Consider the following 21,128-nt stretch of genomic DNA (forward strand, 5'->3'; position numbering starts at 1 on the left):
GGCTGGCAGCCAGTCACCAGTGGGGTTCCCCAGGGCTCAATTTTAGGGCCAGTGCTCTTTCATGTTTTTATAAGTAATCTGGACACAGGAATCGAATGTCCATTAAGTAAGTTTGCAGATGATACCAAACTAGGAGGAGCTATGGAGTCCCTCAAAGGTAGAAAGGCCTTACAGTGAGACCTAGATAGACTAGAGACCTGGGAAATCACCAACCATATGAAATTTAAAAAAAGCAAGTGCAGGATTGGGATGGGGTAATCCTTGTTATACATACAAATTGGGGGATGAGAAGCTGGACAACAGCCCTGCAGAAAGAGATCTGGAGGTCTAGGTGACGGCAAGTTGAATAGGAGCCCACACTGTGTCCTGGCAGCCGAAAGGGCAAACTGTGTCCTGGGGTCCATCAAGCACAGCATAGTTAGCTGGTCGAGGGAGGTGATTGTCTCACTGCTGCAGCACCACCTCGAGTATTGTGTGCAGTTTTGGGCAACTCAATCAATATAAGAAGGACATCAAACTATTAGAGTATGTCCAGAGGAGGGCGACCAATATGGTGAAAATCCTTGAGGGCAAGAGTTATGAGGAGTGGCTGAGGTCACTTGGTTTGTTCAGCTTGGAGAAGAGAAGGCTGACGTGACCTCATTGCAGTCTACAACTTCCTCAAGGAGGGCAGTGGAGGGGGAGGTGGTGATCTCCTCTCTCTGGTGACCAGTGATAGGACACAAGGAAATGGAATGAACTTGCATCAGGGGAAGTTCATATTGGAGACTAAGAAAAAGTTCTTCACTGAGAGGGTGGTCAGTCACTGGAACAGGTTCCTGAGGGACATAGTCATAGCACCAAGCCTGTTAGAGTTGAAGGAGCATCTGGACGACACTCTAAGTCATATGGTTTAATTTTAGGTAGTCCTGCAAGGAGCAGGGAGTTGTACTTGATCCTTATGGGTCCCTTCCAACCTGAGATACTCTATGATTCTATGAAATAAAGTCTTAAGAATCTAACCAAAATGGGATATCTAAATCCTAGTGGTTTTGTAACAAGCCACAACTCTCCTGGCAAACAAAACCTGTTACATTTTATTCCTTCTTATCCCTAAGAAGTTTTTCTAAAGTGCTATGGAAAAGTTTCATATCAAGAACACTTTAAGGATGCTTCCCTCTGCACTCTCAAATTCTTGCTTTGTGAATCCAAAACTCAAGAGATAATTTATCTGAAAAGTAAACTATAATGCAAGAGGAAAGGAAATTAGAGTACTCAATTCAAGGTGGGAGCTCTAAAACTCAAAATTCAGATCTTCCTCATAGAAGTAAAGTTAATCCAGCAGAGACATATTTAAGCTGTAACACAGCCATCACTTCACAGAATAAATTAGCTGACGTTCTAGAGGTGCAGGTTGATGATTTAAAAGGAATTATACCTTTGTCAAACACTCAGTAACTATTCAAACTATTCTTAAAAATCATACAAAACTCCAAATTTGATAAGCTTTCTGAAATATAGATTTGTAAAAATGTGAGTAGTATCTCTATTAAAGTCTTTCATTGAAGGAAAAAATTATCAACTTTGCTTACATCAGTTTTATTAGGTTTAAACGTGCTGTTTTTCCAAGTATAAGCTCAGGGTAAACTTTTACCTGAAAACACAAAAAACAAATTAATTAAACTAAATAAGCACTTTACTCTGCCTGCATATCTCCTTAAAGATTAAATCACGCAGTGCAAACAATTTTAAGAAGAACTACTTCTATAGGCAAGCGGAGTTTTGACTCTCTCTGTGGACAGAGCTTCCACAGTGCTGTGGTTCAGCCCAGCCAGCAGCTAAGCTACTACAAGGCTGCTCATTCACTCCTTCCCCCTTGGTGAGATGGGGAAGAGAACTGGAAGAAAAAGGTAGTACTCGTGGGTTGGGATAAGGATAGTTTAATAGGACAGCACAAAAAGAGAGAAGGGATAATAATGACAATAATACTAATAAGAGAACAACACAAAATGAGTGACACCATTGCTCATCACTCACCACCAGATGCCCAGCTGGCTCACAATCTGTGATGCCCCTCCCCTGGCTAGCTCCCCCAGTATATATTCTAAGCATGACATCATATGGTATTGAATATCCCCCTGGCTAGTTTGGGTCAGCTGCCCTAGCTGTGCCCCCTCCCAGCTTCCTGTGAAAATTAACTCTATCCTGGCCAAACCCAGGACACACAGTCTTTCTGGGCACCTGTTCATCAGACTCATGGTTCAAACGAATAGAGAAAAACCCCTCAAAATAATAATAATTAAAAAAAAAAAACCACACCAAACATGCCCCCCCCCCCCCCCCCAAAAAAAAAAAAAAACCACAAAAAAACCTCAAACCTAATCAGAATTTCTTCCTTCTCGGTTTCCCTGCATTACACACCTGAAGAATGCAATATGACCTTCCCTTAGCCTCTCTACTAAGGTTGAAGAAATCCAGTTTCCTCTCTTTAAGTGATGTGCTCTAGGCCCCTAACCATCTTGGTGAGCCTCATGCCATTTCTTTCATATATTTGTGAACTCCAAATAGTACTTGAGGGTGACCCAAGTTGAGCCTCACAATTGATGTGGGCTCACAATTGCTGAATAGAGGGGAAAAACCTCTATCTTCTGGCTGCACTCTTACTAACGCAGCCCAGTTTGTGGCAGGCCTTTGTCACTGCCAACCCACATGCAACTGGTCATCCACCTGAGTCCAAAGCCCTTTCCTCAAAACCTGCCTTCTAGCTAGCCGGTACTGCTATACGGGGCTACTCCATCCCTGGTGCAGGATTTCACATTTGTCTTCACTGAGCCCCACAAGGCTTCTACTGGTCCCACTGAACGGTGACTCTGCCTGCCAGTACATCAAGCAACTTGGTATCATCCAAATTTACTTGTTGAGATTGCACTCCAGCCCACCATCCAGACAACTGAAAGACACCAAATAGTACTAAAATTGATTATGAAAGGATGCCACTTGTAAAGTCCAGGTGGTAGCAGTTTGCTTCACTGATCACCATGCCCTGGGCTTGGTAACCCAGTCAATGTCCCACCCACCCCACAGGTCACTTTTCTGGTCCATCTCTCACCAACCTGGCTAGAAAGCTACCAGAATAGACCACGGCAGTCCTACAGGCTTTTATTTTGCAGAAAGTTATCTCCAGCATCATACTAGACTTTCAGTTCTTACGCAAGCAAAAACCAACAAAAGACTCCATTGGTATTCTAAGCATCTATTTCTGCACCAGAAATACTTCTGTATTTCTCCTGATAACAAACGTAACAAGAAGGATAAAACAAGTAAGGTCAAGACAGAGGTGGCTACTAAAAAGAAAGAAAAGAATACACCCTCTGGCTTACCCACAGTAACACCACCACCTCAGGTCTGTCCCTTCACCCATGAGAGAGAGAGACAAGGAGGCCCTGTGTGCGCCCATGTGCACATCTACGTGTATAAACAGGGAAACGGGATTTCAACAGCGTTTTTCTTCTTTTTCACAGGAGTATTAAAGGAAAAAGTTCCCCATCATCACCACAGTCGAATCCACTGTTCTCAAAAATCTTACTTGTCACAACGCTTATACAAAACCTCAGCATTAGCCCACTGGTATTTAAAACCCAATATATGTAACGCAGATCAATACTGTCTCTTTAGAAATATAAAATGTTTGCCGTACTTCTCAGCAGGGAGTGTACTTCCAGCTGTACTCCTTCAGCAAAGGAAACTCATGCTAATATCTCAGGAGTTTTCCTTCACACTCACCAATAAACTTTAGGCCTCTTGACCAGTATCAATCAAACCTGACAGAAAAGTCTCTAAGAAAAGTACCACGGCACGTGCTACTAACTGGATTCCAAAAAGCTTCACATGAAATATAAAAAAAATATACTATTGGTTTAGGGCACTTTTTTTAGAACATGCATATATTGCCTACCTCTGCACCTGAAACAATAGTAGTAATCAGCAGTCTTGGCTTGATTCTGCCTAATGATTTTAATGCAAGGTAATATTCCATTCAAAGTAAGATGTTATGATCTTTCTTACAGTTCTCCTCTATAAATTTGTTTCACATCTGTTTTTAAAAATTATTAACAAACACCTTCATTCATGTCATTACAAATCACAACAATAGTTATGAAAATTGAATTTTACTCATTGGACCAAAAAAATACTGGAAGCTAAATCAGCCAATCTAGTTTTGTTCCAAATCATTCACCTGCAGTCTTTCGGCGACGCCACGCTGGATTACAAACACTGTTTTGTGGGTTGTTTCTTCCCCTCTCCCTTCCTTTTTTGTTCAAACAACTTTTTCTCCTTTTAGTGCTTTTTAACTGCAGAAGGTATCTGCACAGGACTCCAATCTAAACACTAAAATCAACTTTAAGTCATGTCACTTTAAGCGTCTCCCTCTTCTCTATCATGGCCCAAGTTCCCATGACTACAGGTACACTCTCTGTCGGGATTTATCTGAACAGCATACTGAGCAGAGTGCACCCAAGAGCACTTCCAGTTTCCTAACTGGTGAGCAAACATGAAGCTTCTTGGGAGTTCAAAACAAGAAGCAGTATTTCTCTAAAAAAAAAAAAAGAACAACATATGAGCTACCAAAAAGCAATAAGTACTTTCAAAAATGTGTCTAAAATGAATACAAACTCTCAAAAGGCAAAGCTAATTAGTCTGCCGTGACTGAAACTTTGAGCTACCAGTGAATGTTTTCTTGTTTTTCCTCGCATCAGTCACGTTTAGGTAAAAGGAGATTGTCTGCTTATTACAACCAAATGTTTCGACTACTGTCAAATGAAGGGTAAAACCAATTACATACTAAATGAATTAAGTACTGTAGCATGCAAATGTAAAAGCATCCTCAACTGCATTTTTGTGAAACGCACTACTTGCTGTCAAGTCTCCTTCTTCATCACATTTTCAGCATCACTATCAGGCATCATGCACGAGCTGCCAGTGGCCTCTGTACTTCAGAACGCTCATGTCCCCATTTTTATGTCTTTGGTGCAATTTGCCATTCAGTGTCAAAACAGTAATAATTATTCTGTTTTTTATTCACTAAGCAAAGAAACTTCTCTTGTCTGGTTCTTTCAGGATGGTCTCCTACCAAAAGCGTATTTCTTCAAAAACTGAAGATTGCTTGTAGTCTGTTACGAAAGAACAAGCTCTTACAAAGATGATGCAAGACTGTTTCTGACTGTCATAAGTAACAGGTTACAGGGTTAGAAAAACTGGTTTTAAGTCTAGTGCTGCTAGAGTCTCCTGGATTCCCCATCAAAAAAATAAAAAATTATTTTAATTTAAAAAATAAAGAAAGATAAACAGTAGGATGTTACGATTTATCTGTTGTAATTATATAGAGGTGACGCTTCAAAGGAAATTAAATGATAGAAATATTTCTATAGTTTCTTTCTCTTCAGACACACACACAAAAATCAATCTTACCAGTTTTCAAAGTCCAGGCTAATAAACAAAGTCTGAGCGCGTTGCCAGCTAAAACAAAAAGCTGATTTAGAATGGAAGTGCTCCTTTTCTCTTGCATGGTTTCACCTGCCTCCCTTGATAGAATAATTTGTCACTGCAAAAAGGATCTCGTGGTAGAAAAATGTATGAAATCACTGTAGACAAACTGACTGTACAGCAGTTTCAGTGCTACGCTAGTTTCTACAAGCTCATAAGGAGGAAAAACTCTGTCCCCTTACCCTTGTCCCAAAAGTCTTTCCCTCAGTACAGTAAGAAAAATTCCCAGAAACTGAAGCATGAAGGGAAAGTTACAAACAAAAAACTGAAAATCATTCACACACAATATACTTTCAAAGAAAAATAAGAAAAAGGCAAAATAAAAAGAAAAAAACACATACTTTCCCCTTTCCCATCTCTAATCTTATATCAGCGTCCATGAAACGATGAAGAACGTTGAGAAATCTTCCCCCTTCAAGTTATCCTAGATAACACCAGCCTTGCCCCGAGAACAAAATCCATGTTAGGCGGAGCAGGAGCCAGTCAGTCATTCTTTCACCGAATTAGCATGCACACATCTGTTACAGGGCCAGTCTAGACAAACAGACCTCTAAGCTCGAGCAGATCAGCACAGTGAGAAACAAAATGAGCAATGGTCTTTGCAGGAATAGGGGCTTGGGATTTTTTTATTTAAAAAATAAACAAAAAAAAAGAAAAAATAGAAAAAACAAGCATATCTGTAGCCATATTTCATTACACTCATCAGCTAAACATTTATTAAAAAAGGATGCATGTGACGAGATCTATTTGTCAGAAAGCACATTTGAGTTTTCAAGTTCATTGAAGAGAGAAAGCAAGAAATAACATTAATCATTAAAGACACTCAAGTATCACAAAATAACAGTAAAATAGGCATCAAACTGTAACACAGGCACCAGAAAAAACTGCAGCTATTCTTTATTGTATCATCAGCTTCCAACTGTCCCTTCTTATCTACCAGCTTTCCTAAAGGGAACTTAACATTTACGCTCACCCTCCGTATCTCCAGACAGCCCTGCGAAACATCTGCTGCTTTAGGAGCAAGACTCAGAACTGCCTGGTCATGATAACTGAGTTATCCCTTGAGCGCAAAGATGGCCTTTCAGCTGGAGCTGGGACGTAGCGGAATGGTAAGCAAGCCAGTCTTGTGGTGATCCCACATGTGCACTACTCATTCTCAGAACAGATGTCATCATTCTCTAAAAATTCCAACTAGCTCACATCGCAATACCAACTCAACTATTAAAATCAACTCTTCAAAATCTGAGTAACCCAAATCATGGAGCTACTGTGGGTATAAAAGCGTGTTTGATAAGAACAAAGCAGAGGCTATATTCTAAGACTCTGTCAGAGATCTGTCTATACTATCTTAGGATTTCAACTTTTTTTTCCCAAGAGTAATTATCCATCTACATAAGCAATAATCTACCTCTTCATATGAATATTATAAAAATCTCAGTTTCATGCAGGAATATTAAGTTAAAAATGTCTTCTTCCCATGAATACATGCTGAAGAAAACAACACAAAAAGGAGTACTGAATGCAAATTCTCTTAAACTAGACCTAGACTAGTGGTCTATGATGGTTTTTATAAATAAAAAAAGAACCTAAAATGGGGTTTTTCCCTCCTCTCAGAGTTTGAAAAAAAAGAAAAATCATTACTTTAGCCAAAGAATGAACCTTAAAATTTGTATTTACTGATGACCATTAGACAGCACTCATGCTTTAAAAAAAATTATGATAAAAAAATAATATTGCAGTTCTTTGGTAACTACTGTATAAGATGCCTAAGCCTGGATACCAAGATAAGAGAGGGTTTTTTTGTCTGGTGTGACTGGTTGACAAAAAAACGTAAGTTTTGTCTCTTAAGAGGAAAAAAGCTTGCAAATTTTCAAGTTTCTTTAGTTTACATAATATGGAACAAAACCTTTCTAGTAAATGAACTGCTTGTTCATGTAAGCAGCATGTACTTACTATTTTCTCCTTTGATAATATTACAATAGATCTGAATACAGCTTAAGTTGAGTTTGGGATTTTTTTTTGGGGGGGGGGGGGGGGGAATGCTCTTTTTTTTAAAAAAAAAAGTCACCCACAAACACACAGAAATCCTTTGGAGAATCTTTCCTAAGGTTTTTGAGGTATGTCCCTGTATTTTGTTGGGCATTCCACTAAAAACAAATGCAAAGTCATCAGAATCAGTAAAAATGCCTGCTCTGGATTTTCATTTGAAACTTGTCCCAAAATTGCATCTAACTGGATCCAAAGTCTCCTCTGAAAAGAGTTTCAGTTGTAAAAGGAAAAGAGTCACAACTAGAGGAGAATATACACAAATCCACCCAGTTGAACTAACTGCACTTCTACTGGAGTGAATTTTTTAAAATTAATTTAAATTAATTAATTTAATTAATTAAATTTTTTAATTTTAAAACCATTACCCCTTGTCCTATCACAACTGGCCCTCTTGAACAGCCTCTCCCCATCTTTCTTGTAGGCCCCCTTGAGGTACTGGAAGACCGCTATAAGGTCACCCTGGAGAAGAGGAGGCTCCGGGGTGACCTTATAGCGGTCTTCCAGTACCTCAAGGGGGCCTACAAGAAAGATGGGGAGAGGCTGTTCAGGAGGGCCAGTTGTGATAGGACAAGGGGTAATGGTTTTAAAATAGAGGGAGGTAGATTCAGGTTGGATATTAGGAAAAAATTTTTTACCATGAGAGTTGTAGAACACTGGAACAGGTTGCCCAGAGAGGTGGTGGATGCTCCATCCCTGGAGACGTTCAAGGCCAGGTTGGATGAGGCCCTGAGCAACCTGATCTAGTTGGAGATATCCCTGTTCCTTGCAGGGGGGTTGGACTAGATGGCCTTTGAAGGTCCCTTCCAGCCCTAACGATTCTATGATTCTATGGAGGACAACCAAGTGAAAAAGACAGCAATTGAGTCCATCATCTATTTCATTATTTCAGAAAACTTGTTAACTGTGATTAAGGAATAGTAAATTCACAATGCTGTCTATATCTAGTTCCATGAAGGCGTTACACAGACAGACAGACATACAAAAACCAGTCTGTTTCTTTTTTGTCACATTCTTTATGAAAAGGTGGTTCTCCTCTAACCATTGACCTGAGCTATGGTAGGAATTACACCAGACTGAGAGGCTATGACACAAATCTAACTTTTATTAAATTTGTTTAATTTCTCTACCAGTTCTGTTCAGAAAATAGTTCTACTTCACGATCTTATTTAGAATAAAGAAAACAATTAGTTTATCCACAAGCCAGCTTATAGTCACTGAGGTAGGTGCAGGTTGTGTTGAATTGTGTTACCTTTAAACTACTGACCTAAGAAACGTGCAGGCTGCAGTGCCATAACAGCACAGAGCCGGACCCTGTCTGTTGGAGCCAGTGAAGGCTCCAACGCACATCAAACATTAAGTTAAAAAAATCAAACAGCTACCAGGATGGGATCACCCCCTTTGCCTTTATATAGTGGGTTCAAAATTGAAGTTCAGGAGCTGCTCAAGAGCTCTTCAGCCATCCACGATGCATGGACAATAGCAGCAGTAATAAGAGGCACACAACAATCACTTCAACCATTCAATTTCAACCCCCTGCTTGATTCGAATCACAGCCTTAGGTAAGCAGGTGTGCAGAAACCAACCTAGCTTTGAAGTACCAGCAGCAGAACTGCGTACCCAAGCTACAACCACAATGAAGACACAGTCAAAGACTCTTAACGGAGCAGTTCGCCTGCCACATTCTGACCATCTGCATTTCTTCATGCAAATTAATAAAAACAAATTTGGGAGAGCTGCAGGCTTTTTGTAACAGTAGAGCATATTTATATCTTGTTTCCCACCAAATAAAGCTTTTTTGTATTTACAGATAATAAAAAAGTAACACAAAACAAGTCCAGGATCAATTTAAACTGCAACTAGTCTAAATAGGGCACATGAAACAGTTATACAAACAAAAGAAATTCAAGAAATAGCAACGCAAGCACCAGAAGCGCCCACTATTATCTATTCCTCTGACTTATTGCTGTCAAGTCCGACATAAAAACTTTGAAAATGCACACAATCCACACAAACGGTCCTGAACACTGTCTCTTTATCTTCTATATTTTGGTTTCCTTTGGACAGGCGTTACCACACTCAGATTGTACTCATGTACCCCCATTATACTGTATTCTTACCCTAGAAGTCACCAGTGATGGCAGAATACATGTTTTCACTTAACTCTCTGAATGTTGCTAGCCATACCAGTAAGTATACCAATGGCTGTACCTATTTCACATCGCTAAGACCAGGGGGCAGCAATACTGTCAAACACAAACCAAAACAGGTTGATTTCTGACAAATATATAAGCAACCATGGCATAGTTACACAAGGAAAAAAAGCAATTACAGTTATGGGAAAGTTACAGAAGCTAACATAGGTTATATAATAATAAAAAAATGTATAATTTTAAATGCTATCTTGCAATCACTCTATTACCTAGTCAGCTATTCCAAACAATAGCTCGATTAAAATTTTCAACATAGACAGTTTTTCTACTAAGTCAACATTAACTAATTTTAATTCTATGGAATTATATTTTCCATACCCAAGACTATCAGGAGAATGCCATGATTAACACTCTTTACTTGCATACCAAATGCTTTGCTCATGCCAACACATTCTGCAAAACTAAAAAGAATCTATTAAATCCATCTCCTAAATACGTGCTGACTCCTGAAGAATTGACAAATACTTGACTAACTAAGTGCATAATTCAAAACAACAACAAAGTGCAATCTGTTAAACAATAGAAAAAACTGTTCTTTCAGTGTCAGTATGCTAGTACGTTCAACCAAGCACAAAGCAAGAGAAGAGCTACACAATGTCTTGTTTTAAAGTCATTTGGGAGACATTTCCTCCTAACTGCTGACCTAGTCCATAGGCAATCACACTGAAACCTCAAATAGGAAGCAGTGGACTTATAGATATCCCATAGAAACCAGCTCTGGAAGTTTACCGTTTTCACACTCCTCTTTCTTGATAGTGAAGCAGGACGAGCATTTAAATGATGGTCACAATAAGCATTAAAAAAAAAGATCCCAACACTGAGGCTTCAAGGTTGAGATGCTGAGACTGTATAATCACTTCTGCTGCATTATATGGCTCTCCTTCCACTACCTATTTTGTTTTCATATTATTTTCCTCACTCCAAATTCATCCCTTCATCCTTACCACATTTCTTAAACGGAGTCTCCCTTGGCAGGTTTCTGCAGAGTTCTGCACTGACTTGATCTCATGAGTGGCTGGGGAAAACCTCTGCTAACGCTCCCAAAGAAAACTCAGCCTTCATCCTCCCTCTAAAAAACCCAATATTCACACTTTTTTTCTACTGTAACAACAGCCAAGGCCAAAACCACCACGAAGTGCTACAGTAATATTTAAGTTCAGGCAACTGCTTTACGCAGTAATCTTTAAGACGCCAGGGCAGGAAAGGTTTCTGTAACTAGCTCAACACAAGAGCAAAGTCCCACAATTAAAAGACCAGATTACACGCACATGCATACCAATGCCTCTAGCTCCGCGGATTTGGGCGGGTGGTAATGCCCCGTCCCTGATGCTCTTTCTCAAAGAGAAAAAAAAAAGGGGGGGAGAGGAGGAGGGAGAGAGGAGAATGATTTACCTCTTCCAGCAGTGTGACCGTATTTCTGCAGTTCTGCAACCGGGTAGTGAAGCTGGAGGTGGTCGGGGAGTTGTAATCCTCTGTGGTCTCGGCGATGAACTCCGACACGGTGATCTGGTCCGGCATGATCCTGCCCCACCAGCACAGCCCAGAAGGAGCCGAGCGCACAGATCCGGGGGAGAGGAAGCCAAGTTTTGCGGGGAAGGTGGAAGGGAAAAAAGAAAAGGAAAATAAAATAATAAAAAAAAAAAAGCAGAGGGAAGATGTTAACAGCCAGCAGAGACCTGCAGCATCAAAGCAGCGGAGCCGCAGAGAGAGGCTGAGGCTTCGCCCTCGACATCCAGCCTCTCCCCCGGCCGCCCCCTCCTCCTCCCGGGCAGGAGGTGAAGGGGGCAAGAGGCCCCACACGGCAGCGCTCGCCCCGCGCCGCTCGGCCCCGCCGGTGGGGAGCGCTCCCTCGGCCGACTGCGGCCCCCGACGGCTGCGGGGACGGGGCCGCCTCTGCGAAGCCCGGCCCCGCCGCCGAGGGGAGGGAAGGCGGGAGGGGAGCGGCGTCCGCCAGCCCCCGCCCCGCCGGGCTCAGCCCCTTTCCCCACCCGCCGCCGACCCCCCTCGCACCCCTCGCCTCAGCCGCCGCTCCCACCCGCCACCAAGTTGAGCACTAACTTGTGCGGGCTCCGGCTGCGCCCCCCGGCCGGGGGGAGGGGGGGGGAGGGACAGGACGGGCCGGGGGAGGCGGCGGGGGCGGCGGCTGCCCGGGGCTGGCGGTGCCTCCCGCCGCCGCTGACAGTCACCCGGTGACTGACACGCGCTGCCGTTACGTGGGGCCAACGAGGAAGTGCTCTGCGCAGGCGCCGCCGCGCGCCCTTCCCCCTCCTCCGCCCCCTCCCCCGGCCTCGCGCGCCACCCCCCGCCCCCCGCTCCGACCCCGCGGGGGGCGCCTCGCGCAGGGGCGCGCGCGGGGGCTGCGCGGAGCGCGGGAGGGTCCCTGCGCCTCTTTTCCTTTTTTTTTTTTTCTTAATTATGATTAAAAAAAAAGGTCGTTTCGGTGGAAGCACACAAGGTCGGGGGCGGGGGGGGTGTGTGTGTGTGTTGGGCTCCAGCTCTGTCCCCAACCGGGAGACCGGGCTTCCCGTGCCGGCAGCCGCGGGCGAAGCCCGAGGGCGGGCCAGCGCCTTCCTCCTTTTCCCTCCTCCGAGCCCATCCCGCCGGGCGAAGCCGCTTTGCGGTGCTTCGGCGCTCGCCAGCGCTACGCGCGCGGAGGTTCCGCAGTTCTTACAGCCACCGCTGACCCGCGCATCGCTTTAAGCGGTCTGACTGCACGGGCTTTACCCTCCGTATATTTGCATAATTTTTAGGAAGTCCTGCTACCCCTGAAGCCACCATCGCTTGATACGTGTTACTAGTTCTGTTCCGGAGCCTTCCCAAGGGGAACGGGCAGTGATGTGTGGCTGCTGGAACGAGGTGGGGGGGTTGCACGGTTCGCCGCGGTGCCCTCGTACCGCGGAGAGAGCAGCAGCGGCAGCGCCCGCCTCCAACCTTCATCGCATCCCTGGAATCCATCCTCTGCGGTGTTTACCAGGCCTGCATCCTCTTACAAGTAGTATTTCTGAATAAGTTAAAATATCCTTTACCCGTTATTGCATCGTGTAACTCTGGGGATTGACAGCACTAATGAGTTTTTTTTCTTTTTTTTTTTTTTTTTTAAAAAAAAAAGCTTAGGTTTTGGGGCCCATATGTGCCTTGCTCAAGAAGGTTAGGTCTCAGGAGGCTCAAGTAATTATGGTCATCTGCTGTTTCAGTCCGATTTATTTAGTCCTACTATGCGTTTTCCTTCTCTTTGTATTTGGGATTCTCTCCACAGAATCTGGCAAATTAAGAAATGGTAAGTGTTCTCAAATCTGAAAAACTGGAAATGATCAGTGTTATATGGTTACATCCATTTCAAAGGTTTTAATGTTCTGTATATAGGGACCTACTCCTGTATTACAAAGCACTTAGGCTTTTACATGGTTTTCCATGTAATTCTGATAAAATGCCTGTGCAATTCAAAAATAGTTGGAAATATCTGCAAAAGTCTGCAATGCTTGAGTAAACATAAAAAGGAGATACCTGATTTGTGTATACCCATAAAAAATCATTTGCATGTAGTTCTGCCAGCAAAAATATGACCAGTACTCCTGAGAAATGGTCCTGCCTGAACATGTTTCTGTGATTCCATTGCCTTAGCAGAAGCCCTCCATATGGCCATGTGATTGCTGCTGCTACTGCTTCACGTGATCCGGCTTTCCGGCACAAAGCTGCGGGCTCGTACAGATGATTGTTAAACGTCATGAGACTCTGAAAGGTAGAGTAGGCAAGAGGAGGAGGAGGAAGCCAAGAAAAGAACTGCGTGGGAGTTGCACTGAAAAATGGATTTGGGAAAAAAAAAAAAAGAAGCACTGAAGAAGCAACTGGAGAGGTAGGAAGAAAATCAATTGAGGATCGTGTTCGTGAGAGCAGTGGAGGAGGAAGAGAGATCAAGAAGATAAAAATGGCTGGTGGTATCAAAAGCAGTATGGAAATGAGAGTGAAGAACTAGAGGTTTGGGCCAGGGAAGAGCTGTTGGTAGCATCAAAAAAAGCTGTTTCAGTGTGCCTAGCCTGCATGGAAACTGCATGGGTGAGGGGCTGGGATCTGGCCCCAGGGCCAAACAGGACCTCTGTGGTCATCCCCTGTAATTTCCTGCAGAACATCTATCATGGGCTGTCACATGGCTGTTCCAGAGCCAGACCTATGGTCTGCAGGTCAGCCGCGGTGTTCACGGTGGGAGACCAGATCCCTCTCCAGCAGATTTAAAGTGAGGATAAATCCATCGCAGTGATGGGTAAACTGATTTAATTAATTGAGTACTCTCACTGCTAAAGGTGAATTGTTCTTCAGGCTGAAGTTGTTGAGCTGAAGCACTAGTCTTTGGATTGTGAAATAACCTCATCTGCTATCCTAAACAAATCCTACCCCAAAGAGTGTGAACAAAAGCTGGATGTATTGCCACAGACATGATTTCTTTAATAATATTTAGAGAAAATTTAAACTGCAGAACTGAAGAGCATGTTCAACAAAGAAAGGGAGGAGGCAGGCCACGGAAACTGAAACAGTGAATAGTGATAGAAATGCAGGCATAGCAGAGAGTAACAGTAGCTGAGCTTCTGTGTTTCCTCATCAGGAAAAGAAATATTTTAAAATAAAATATTACATACCTAAAAATAGAATGAATACAGAAGAATACTGGGAAATAAAGAACACAGCACACGAGGCCTAAAGATGAAAAAGGAAGATGAATAACTACTGATCATAATCTCACCTCTTAGTCTGTTTTTTTGACAGTTCTGAAATTGTTAACTCTATTAAAGAGAATATGGTGCTCAGTTTTGCTGCTTGATGCAGCATTTTCTCTTCCCCTATACAAATGCTAGTACAGAAAATAGCCCTGTGAGCATGACCTCTTTAGGCCTGGATTATCTTCACTTAAACTCACTGGAAGCAAGATTAGTTAATTAATATAATGTTAATAAAAAATAAATTATGCAACTTGCCTGTAAAAATGTGCTTACGTTTAAACTAGTCAAATTATATAACTGTTTCAGATAGCTTTTAGTGGATTTCAGATTTAACCATGTTTCCTGTTTGGAATTGCCATCAGCATCTGAGATTCACTTCTAAATTTGTAAGATGCACCTCTCTATAAATTGTCACCAACTGAAATCGCTGTTTCGCTTCACAAATGTCAAAGAATAATCAGCAAAGTGTGAAAGTTATATTTCACGGCGTCTGCTCTGACGCTGTCTCAGTCTGTGCTAGATCCTGGGGGAGGCTGTGCCGCAGCCGTTTTCTCATGCAAGGCTCACCAATAGAGGTTATGCCTATCTCACTCCTCTTGGTATTCTGATGCTAAACACATCTCCGTGTCCATCCTGGGACAAGCCAGCATGGATGAAGAGAGCCCGAGCAGCCCTGGGAAGCGCGCTCCTTCCTGATGATACATTGCAGTCAAGGAAGTCGTGCTTCCTCACTATCCCGCCCAATGATTCAGTCTGCAAATCCTTTTGATTCCCTGGCCTTTTTCACTGTGACTGCCAGCAGGAGAGTTAATTACAGCAAGTTGACAATATTTCTGCAATATTGGTGATAGTCACCGTGCTTAGAGGAGAGGCTAAGGAACATAGCAACGACAGCACAATCTACTAACGACACAGGTGTTTCACAATAAGGTGAATATTAACTATGGTATGTTTCATTTTATAGTACTCCAGTCATCTTATATTTAGATTGAGATCGTCGGTTCGTTCACAGGAGCCAAGTAGTAGTCATCAGGTGATGATGACTATTGTCATCATTGCAAACTTTGAAACATTACAGATACGTGCCAGAGGTGAAGGGCTACGTTGCACTTGCATAGCTCTTCACGTCGTCAGTGCAATTAAACCAGGCAGTGGTGAGGTGGAGAACAACAATATTATCTTTCCACTACACACAAGGAGACAGATACAGCAGGCTGTGGCCCTGCTGACTGAAAGCAGGGCTATATTTTAGGTATTTTAGGCTGTCTAGCTTTAGTCATGCAAAGTCAGCTCTTCAGGGTATCAACAGCTCAGCTGTGCTGACGCCCGTGGTGGATCTCCCGTGGGATACGATTACACTTTACGCGGCCCGAAGCGAGCAGCCCCGGGACCGCCCCCGAGGCCACGCTTGCCTGCTGCACAGATAGGGAGCTCACAAATACAGACTCAGGTGTGGCTGCTGCTTGGTTTTTGGAAACAAGCTGGACCCGGGTCCCTGGCTGTGCACCAAATATGCTGTCAAGCATGCTCAGACAAGCTGCCTCCAGGGCCATTTGCAACCTGTCAGTGTGGCGGAGAAGTGAGTTGTTAGCTGAAGAAGGAAATCACTGTGCACATGGCTACTGTGCAGATGACTCCCCTTGATTAGTACAGACATAGTCATGCCAGGATCTCACATGTCACATTCGTTTTGTCTTTCTTCCCAAGTATGGGAGGGATGATGCCGCTTTGCAAATGAGGGTTTACACCTACACTCATTTCTTTACTTTCAAGGTTCCCATTTTGGCTGTTACTGTTGATAAAAGTGGTGCAGATCAGACATTAGTGTTTAATTAAAATATCAAATCACTGAAATACACATACTATTGTTAGTAAACTATATAGTTGTTCTTTTTATGCTCCTTAGCATGGAGAGTATCACCAGTTCAGCAGCAAATAGCAGCAGAACTAGTGGTGTGCTAAAACTCATCAGGAAAATATCCTTAGGCTATGCTGCTCTACTATACTGCTAGTCTGAATAAATTTGTGGTTTGGTGTTACATTCATCCATTTCAGCTAAACACAGCAGCCAGCATTGACTCCCATCCTCCTTCCTATCCTGACTCACTGTATGGGATCACTGTACGGCGTAAGGCAGCTGTGGCATTTGATCCCCGATAACGGTAGTTTGAGATCCCTTGAGAAGAAATATATATGGTAAATTGCTATTGCTATATTTTAATAAGTTCATTTCCATATAAATTCTGACTGAATTAGTGAGAAATGCTTATGTAAATGTATGGCCATAAGTACTGGAATATCCACAAATATTTCTGAACATTGACTCTTCTCATTTGAGTTGAATGTTGGGCTTAGAGGATAAAAGGAGCTTCAAATCAACAAGAATCTCAGCAGGGTGAGTTTGGCTTTTGGTTTCGGATTATCTCATGTGCTGAAATTCAGTAAACTTTCTTTGTTGATGGAACTCCCATACTTTTGTTTTGAAAAACAAAACCACCCCATTTATGTAAGGACACCGAACATCATCGCTTTGTACTTCAGCAGGAAATGTTTAGCCAAGAGGAGTTTCACCTCCAGGAGCAGTGTCCTCTCTGAAGACGGTCCCGTCGGCTGACTGAGGCTTGTACAACACATAACAACTACGTATTTTAACCTGCAGCACATTTACACTTTTAATATCACATAAGTGCATGATGCACTCACAGGAAAAGGCAGAGTCTATTTTAAACATTGAAACCAACATCACACATTGTGACTGGTGCTAATTTGCTTGAAGGGAACTTAGATGGTAAACTGCAAAGTGTTTCTGCTTGAGAAAGAAGGCTATTGGATTTGACATTTGCAAGCAAATCTTTGAAAGGATTGTGTTATGGGGACAGAATAGTCAGGTAACATTCCAGTCAAAGGAAAATGTTCCTATAGAAATCATATCGCAGCACATGCAGAAAACCAAAATCCAGATCCAGCAAACTGGCTGATTACAATTTGGTATTTTTTAAGCAGCAGTATCTACCAGTATGGGTTATGGACTACATGAGCTGCATCAACAATTTCTGTTGCCGCTGTGACTGTTTTGAATACAAGGATCAGCTGATTTCAATTTTAATACTGGCATCTCTGAGCTTATGTCTTCATTTGGTATTTAAAATTAGATACGAAAACATAAGCAACTCTCTCAGAAACTACAGTATTAGTTTAAAAGCCTTTTAGCACTAGCAATAGTGGCTTAAACAAAAGGTTCTTTTTGCATTCTTTCAATATATAATATGATAGCAAAAAGAGAACCCATTATGTTCTTGTTATAAATGACATTGTGGTTACATTAAGATCTCGCATTTTTAACACTATATGTACCAAATTAAAGAGATTAAATCAAAACATCAGAAACATACCACTGAATTATATATTTGGCATCTTATTTATTTGAATGTCCTATGCAAGGAGCATGTCTGAGTGAGAGGTAAGCTCAAATAGCCACCTCAAAGGACAGCTGAAAATAACAGCACTGAAAATGAAGTGCAGCATTGAGTTACACAAGATTAAGCTGACTAATCTGCTGATTCGGTTTTGCCTTTGTTTTTTGGTTTTGTCATGCAAGATCAAGAATCATGCAGACAAACACGTAATGGCATTCCAGGATCACAGTAACAACAACAAGCAACGAGCTGTTCCCCTGCAACCCGTCCATCCTCCAAAGAGAAAAACAGCAAAATGCTCACCAGCAGCAAAAGGCAGCAGATCGAGGACAAGGAAGGCATGCTCTTTTTTTTTTTTTTCTGGCAATTGTGCTGAATTTGCTATTTTTATTGCACAGAGGTTTTTCCCCTTGTACTGGGCACTGGTGAGGCCACACCTCGAATACTGTGTTCAGTTTTGAGCCCCTCACTACAAGAAAGACATTGAGGTGCTGGAGCATGTCCAAAGAAGAGCAACAAAGCTGGTGAAGGGTCCAGAGAACAAGTGTTATGAGGAGCGGCTGAGGGAACTGGGATGGCTTAACCTGAAGAAAAGGAGACTGAGGGGAGACCTTATCGCTCTCTATGACTACCTGAAAGGAGGTTGTAGTGACTTGGGGGTTGGTTTCTTCTCCCAAGTAACAAGCAATAGGACGAGAGGAAACGGCCTCAAGTTGTGCCAGGGGAGGTTTAGATTGGATACGCGGAAAAATTTCTTCACTGAAAGGATTGTCAAACATTGGAACAGGCTCCCCCAAGGAAGTAGTTGAATCACCAGCCCTGGAGATGCTTAAAAGATGTGTAGATGTGGCATGTAGGGACATGGTTTAGTGGTGGACTCGACAACGGTAGGTCAATGGTTGGACTCTATGATCTTAAAGGTCTTTTCCAATCTAAACAGTTCTATGATTTTTTTGTTAGAGATGCTCATTTAAGAAACCTTACTTCAGTTCATAGGAAGCGTAATACTACATGGGTCGGAGAGATGAGATTAAAATACAGCCCTTAAAACATTTATGGAATACAAAATCCTAGCAGTGTGTTCTTCTTCTACAAGGACCGTATTTGAGACAGTCCAAAAATGTCGAACTCTTATGAATGCTGGTGGATAAGAAAACTGTCAGTGGAGCCTCTGGCAAATTTAACCCTTGCCCACAGTGCAAACAGGAGACTGCTCTTTGCTTGGGGGACAGTTGCACAAGGACTGTCGACCCCACGGGAGCTGCTCTCCCAGCAGTATCCACCATCGCAGGGTCGGTGAGGGTGAGGACCAGCACAGGGGAAACCTGTGCATGGTTATCCTTGCATTCCTGACCCTGAGTGAATCCTTGGAGAATTGTTGGGAAGGACACAGCAGACACATTAGCATGAGAGCAAGACATGCCAGTGGGATTGCGAAGCACGAGACAAAGAAAATATATCAGGAAGGGGTACTCTGATTGAAACAAAAGAAATAAGAGTCCTACCAAAGCAGGAATCATAGTAACTGAATTCTTTTTTTTTTTTTTTTTAATATGAGAAACAGCAATGACTAAAATCAGAGAGTGATACTGCAGAAATGAACATGTTGCAGGGCAGCTGGCGTAGCAGGCTCTCCAAAATAAAAAGGGAATGAAATAAAGCCTCAACTCGCATTGCAAACATTTCAATATTTTCTCTTTCCCTCTGAAAACGATATGGCTGTATCATTATCCAGGCACATCTCTGGTTCTTCCTAAGCTGCTAAACGTACGCTGATGGCAGCATGCATCTTGCCTGCAGTGAAACTGGAGTTTCAGGCCCAAATGAACCTGGGAAGCAGTTTGAGAACAAAATAAAGGCTCTGTAGACCTGGGATCATGTCCTTGAGCTGCCGCTCATGGCTGTGAACATGACATTTGATCTCTGTGTGCATCGTTTCTCTGTCTGTGGAATGCAGACAATTACATTTATTCTTCTAGGTGAAAGCACACTGGGCTTTTACGGCTGAGTAGTGCTATATCAGAACTAAGTATTTTTATTATACGTTTCATTGTAAGAGTTTCAAAAAATAGCTGAGAGATGAGAAGGGCTCGCAGGCCAAACAATTCAATCAGCATTTTATTGGATAGACAGAAAGGATTGGCAGGTAAATGGAAGGGTTTCTTTCTGCTACTTGTTCATGATGTGAGAATATAAAGCAGAGAGATCTGGTTTTGTGAGAGGTTTTCCCCCTGTGTTATGAATTTATTAGTATTAAAGTGGTATTTAGTGGAAGAAGAGGGACTGAGACCCTGGCATGTTAGACAGACACACAGAAGTCATTTGTGGCTTTACACAAGCTTTTCTAAGACAGTTTGCAGACATGCACGTGTATGGGCCTACTGAGCTGAAGTTCAAAAGCTGGCTTATAGTGTTGACTGAGCATACTTCATTTCTTAATTTCCTAAATAACATCTCGTTAGAGAACTGCTGAAAATAAATCTGCAGATGTTGGATGTTATAAAAAAGGCCCTTGCAACCACTGAACTTACTAGCACATCTGGATTTCCCTTATGTAAGTCTCTGTTTTCAGGGATGCATCACTTGGCCAGACTCTAGACTTGAACATGGCACAGGAAATTTTCAGTTCAGGAGTGATGTCTTTTGATTTTTGGTTTGGATTTTTTTGTGTTGTTTTTTTGGGTATTGTTTGTTTGTTAAGGAGATCAATATGTTTGACAATACATAAGACCTGAAATAATTTGAGGCATATCTGCTTTAATGCTCAAAGGCTTGTCATCAAGCAAAACTTACTCAAATTGAAAATTAGGGTCTGAATGTTTTATTAAAGTACACGTTTGAATGTTGTAGTTGTGGAGTTCTATTAAAACCCAGGATGGCAGGCAACCATCTGGGAGCTTTTGGAAACTGGTCTTGCTGCGTGGACCTAGTCTGCATTGGGTCAGTGTTCATATGGTGCTAAATGAAATAAAGTAGTTCAGAATTTCAGTCTAGAAGTCCATCACAGCAGCCTCTCTCTGATTACTCGTTTGCTTCTACTTTTAACCATTCAAATTGAGCTTGCTTCTTCCTAAATTAACTGGCTCTCCATTGACTATGATAGAGGGTGATCATCTGCTCCTCTGTCCTGCCTCTAATGATTTTTTTAAATGCATTGCTGATCCCAGCGAATTTGAAAGGTGGGCAGGGAAGGTGTCAAAATTCTTCAGTTCCTAGAA

At 42.4% G+C, this 21,128-nt stretch overlaps 1 protein-coding gene across 5 annotated transcripts in view; it reads right to left on the reverse strand.

Annotated features, from left to right (window-relative positions):
- Positions 1 to 11,872, reverse strand: part of ASAP1 (ArfGAP with SH3 domain, ankyrin repeat and PH domain 1) — a 134,249-nt gene extending 122,377 nt beyond the window's left edge. For 2 of the 5 annotated variants that reach the window (XM_086608847.1, XM_086608846.1), the window contains exons 1-2: positions 11,841 to 11,872; positions 11,175 to 11,304 (exon numbers count right to left, since the gene is read on the reverse strand). In XM_086608847.1, coding sequence (XP_086464973.1) covers positions 11,175 to 11,300 — 126 coding nt within the window. In that variant the 5' untranslated portion in view covers positions 11,301 to 11,304; positions 11,841 to 11,872. Of the gene's footprint in view, positions 1 to 11,174; positions 11,493 to 11,840 lie in introns of those variants that run through there. The other 3 variants (XM_086608849.1, XM_086608848.1, XM_086608845.1) reach the window with 2 other exon arrangements.
- Positions 11,873 to 21,128: the final 9,256 nt, after the last annotated feature.

Source organism: Tauraco erythrolophus, chromosome 3 (genome assembly GCF_009769465.1).
Source record: "Tauraco erythrolophus isolate bTauEry1 chromosome 3, bTauEry1.pri, whole genome shotgun sequence".
NCBI classification, from domain to species: Eukaryota; Metazoa; Chordata; class Aves; order Musophagiformes; family Musophagidae; genus Tauraco; species Tauraco erythrolophus.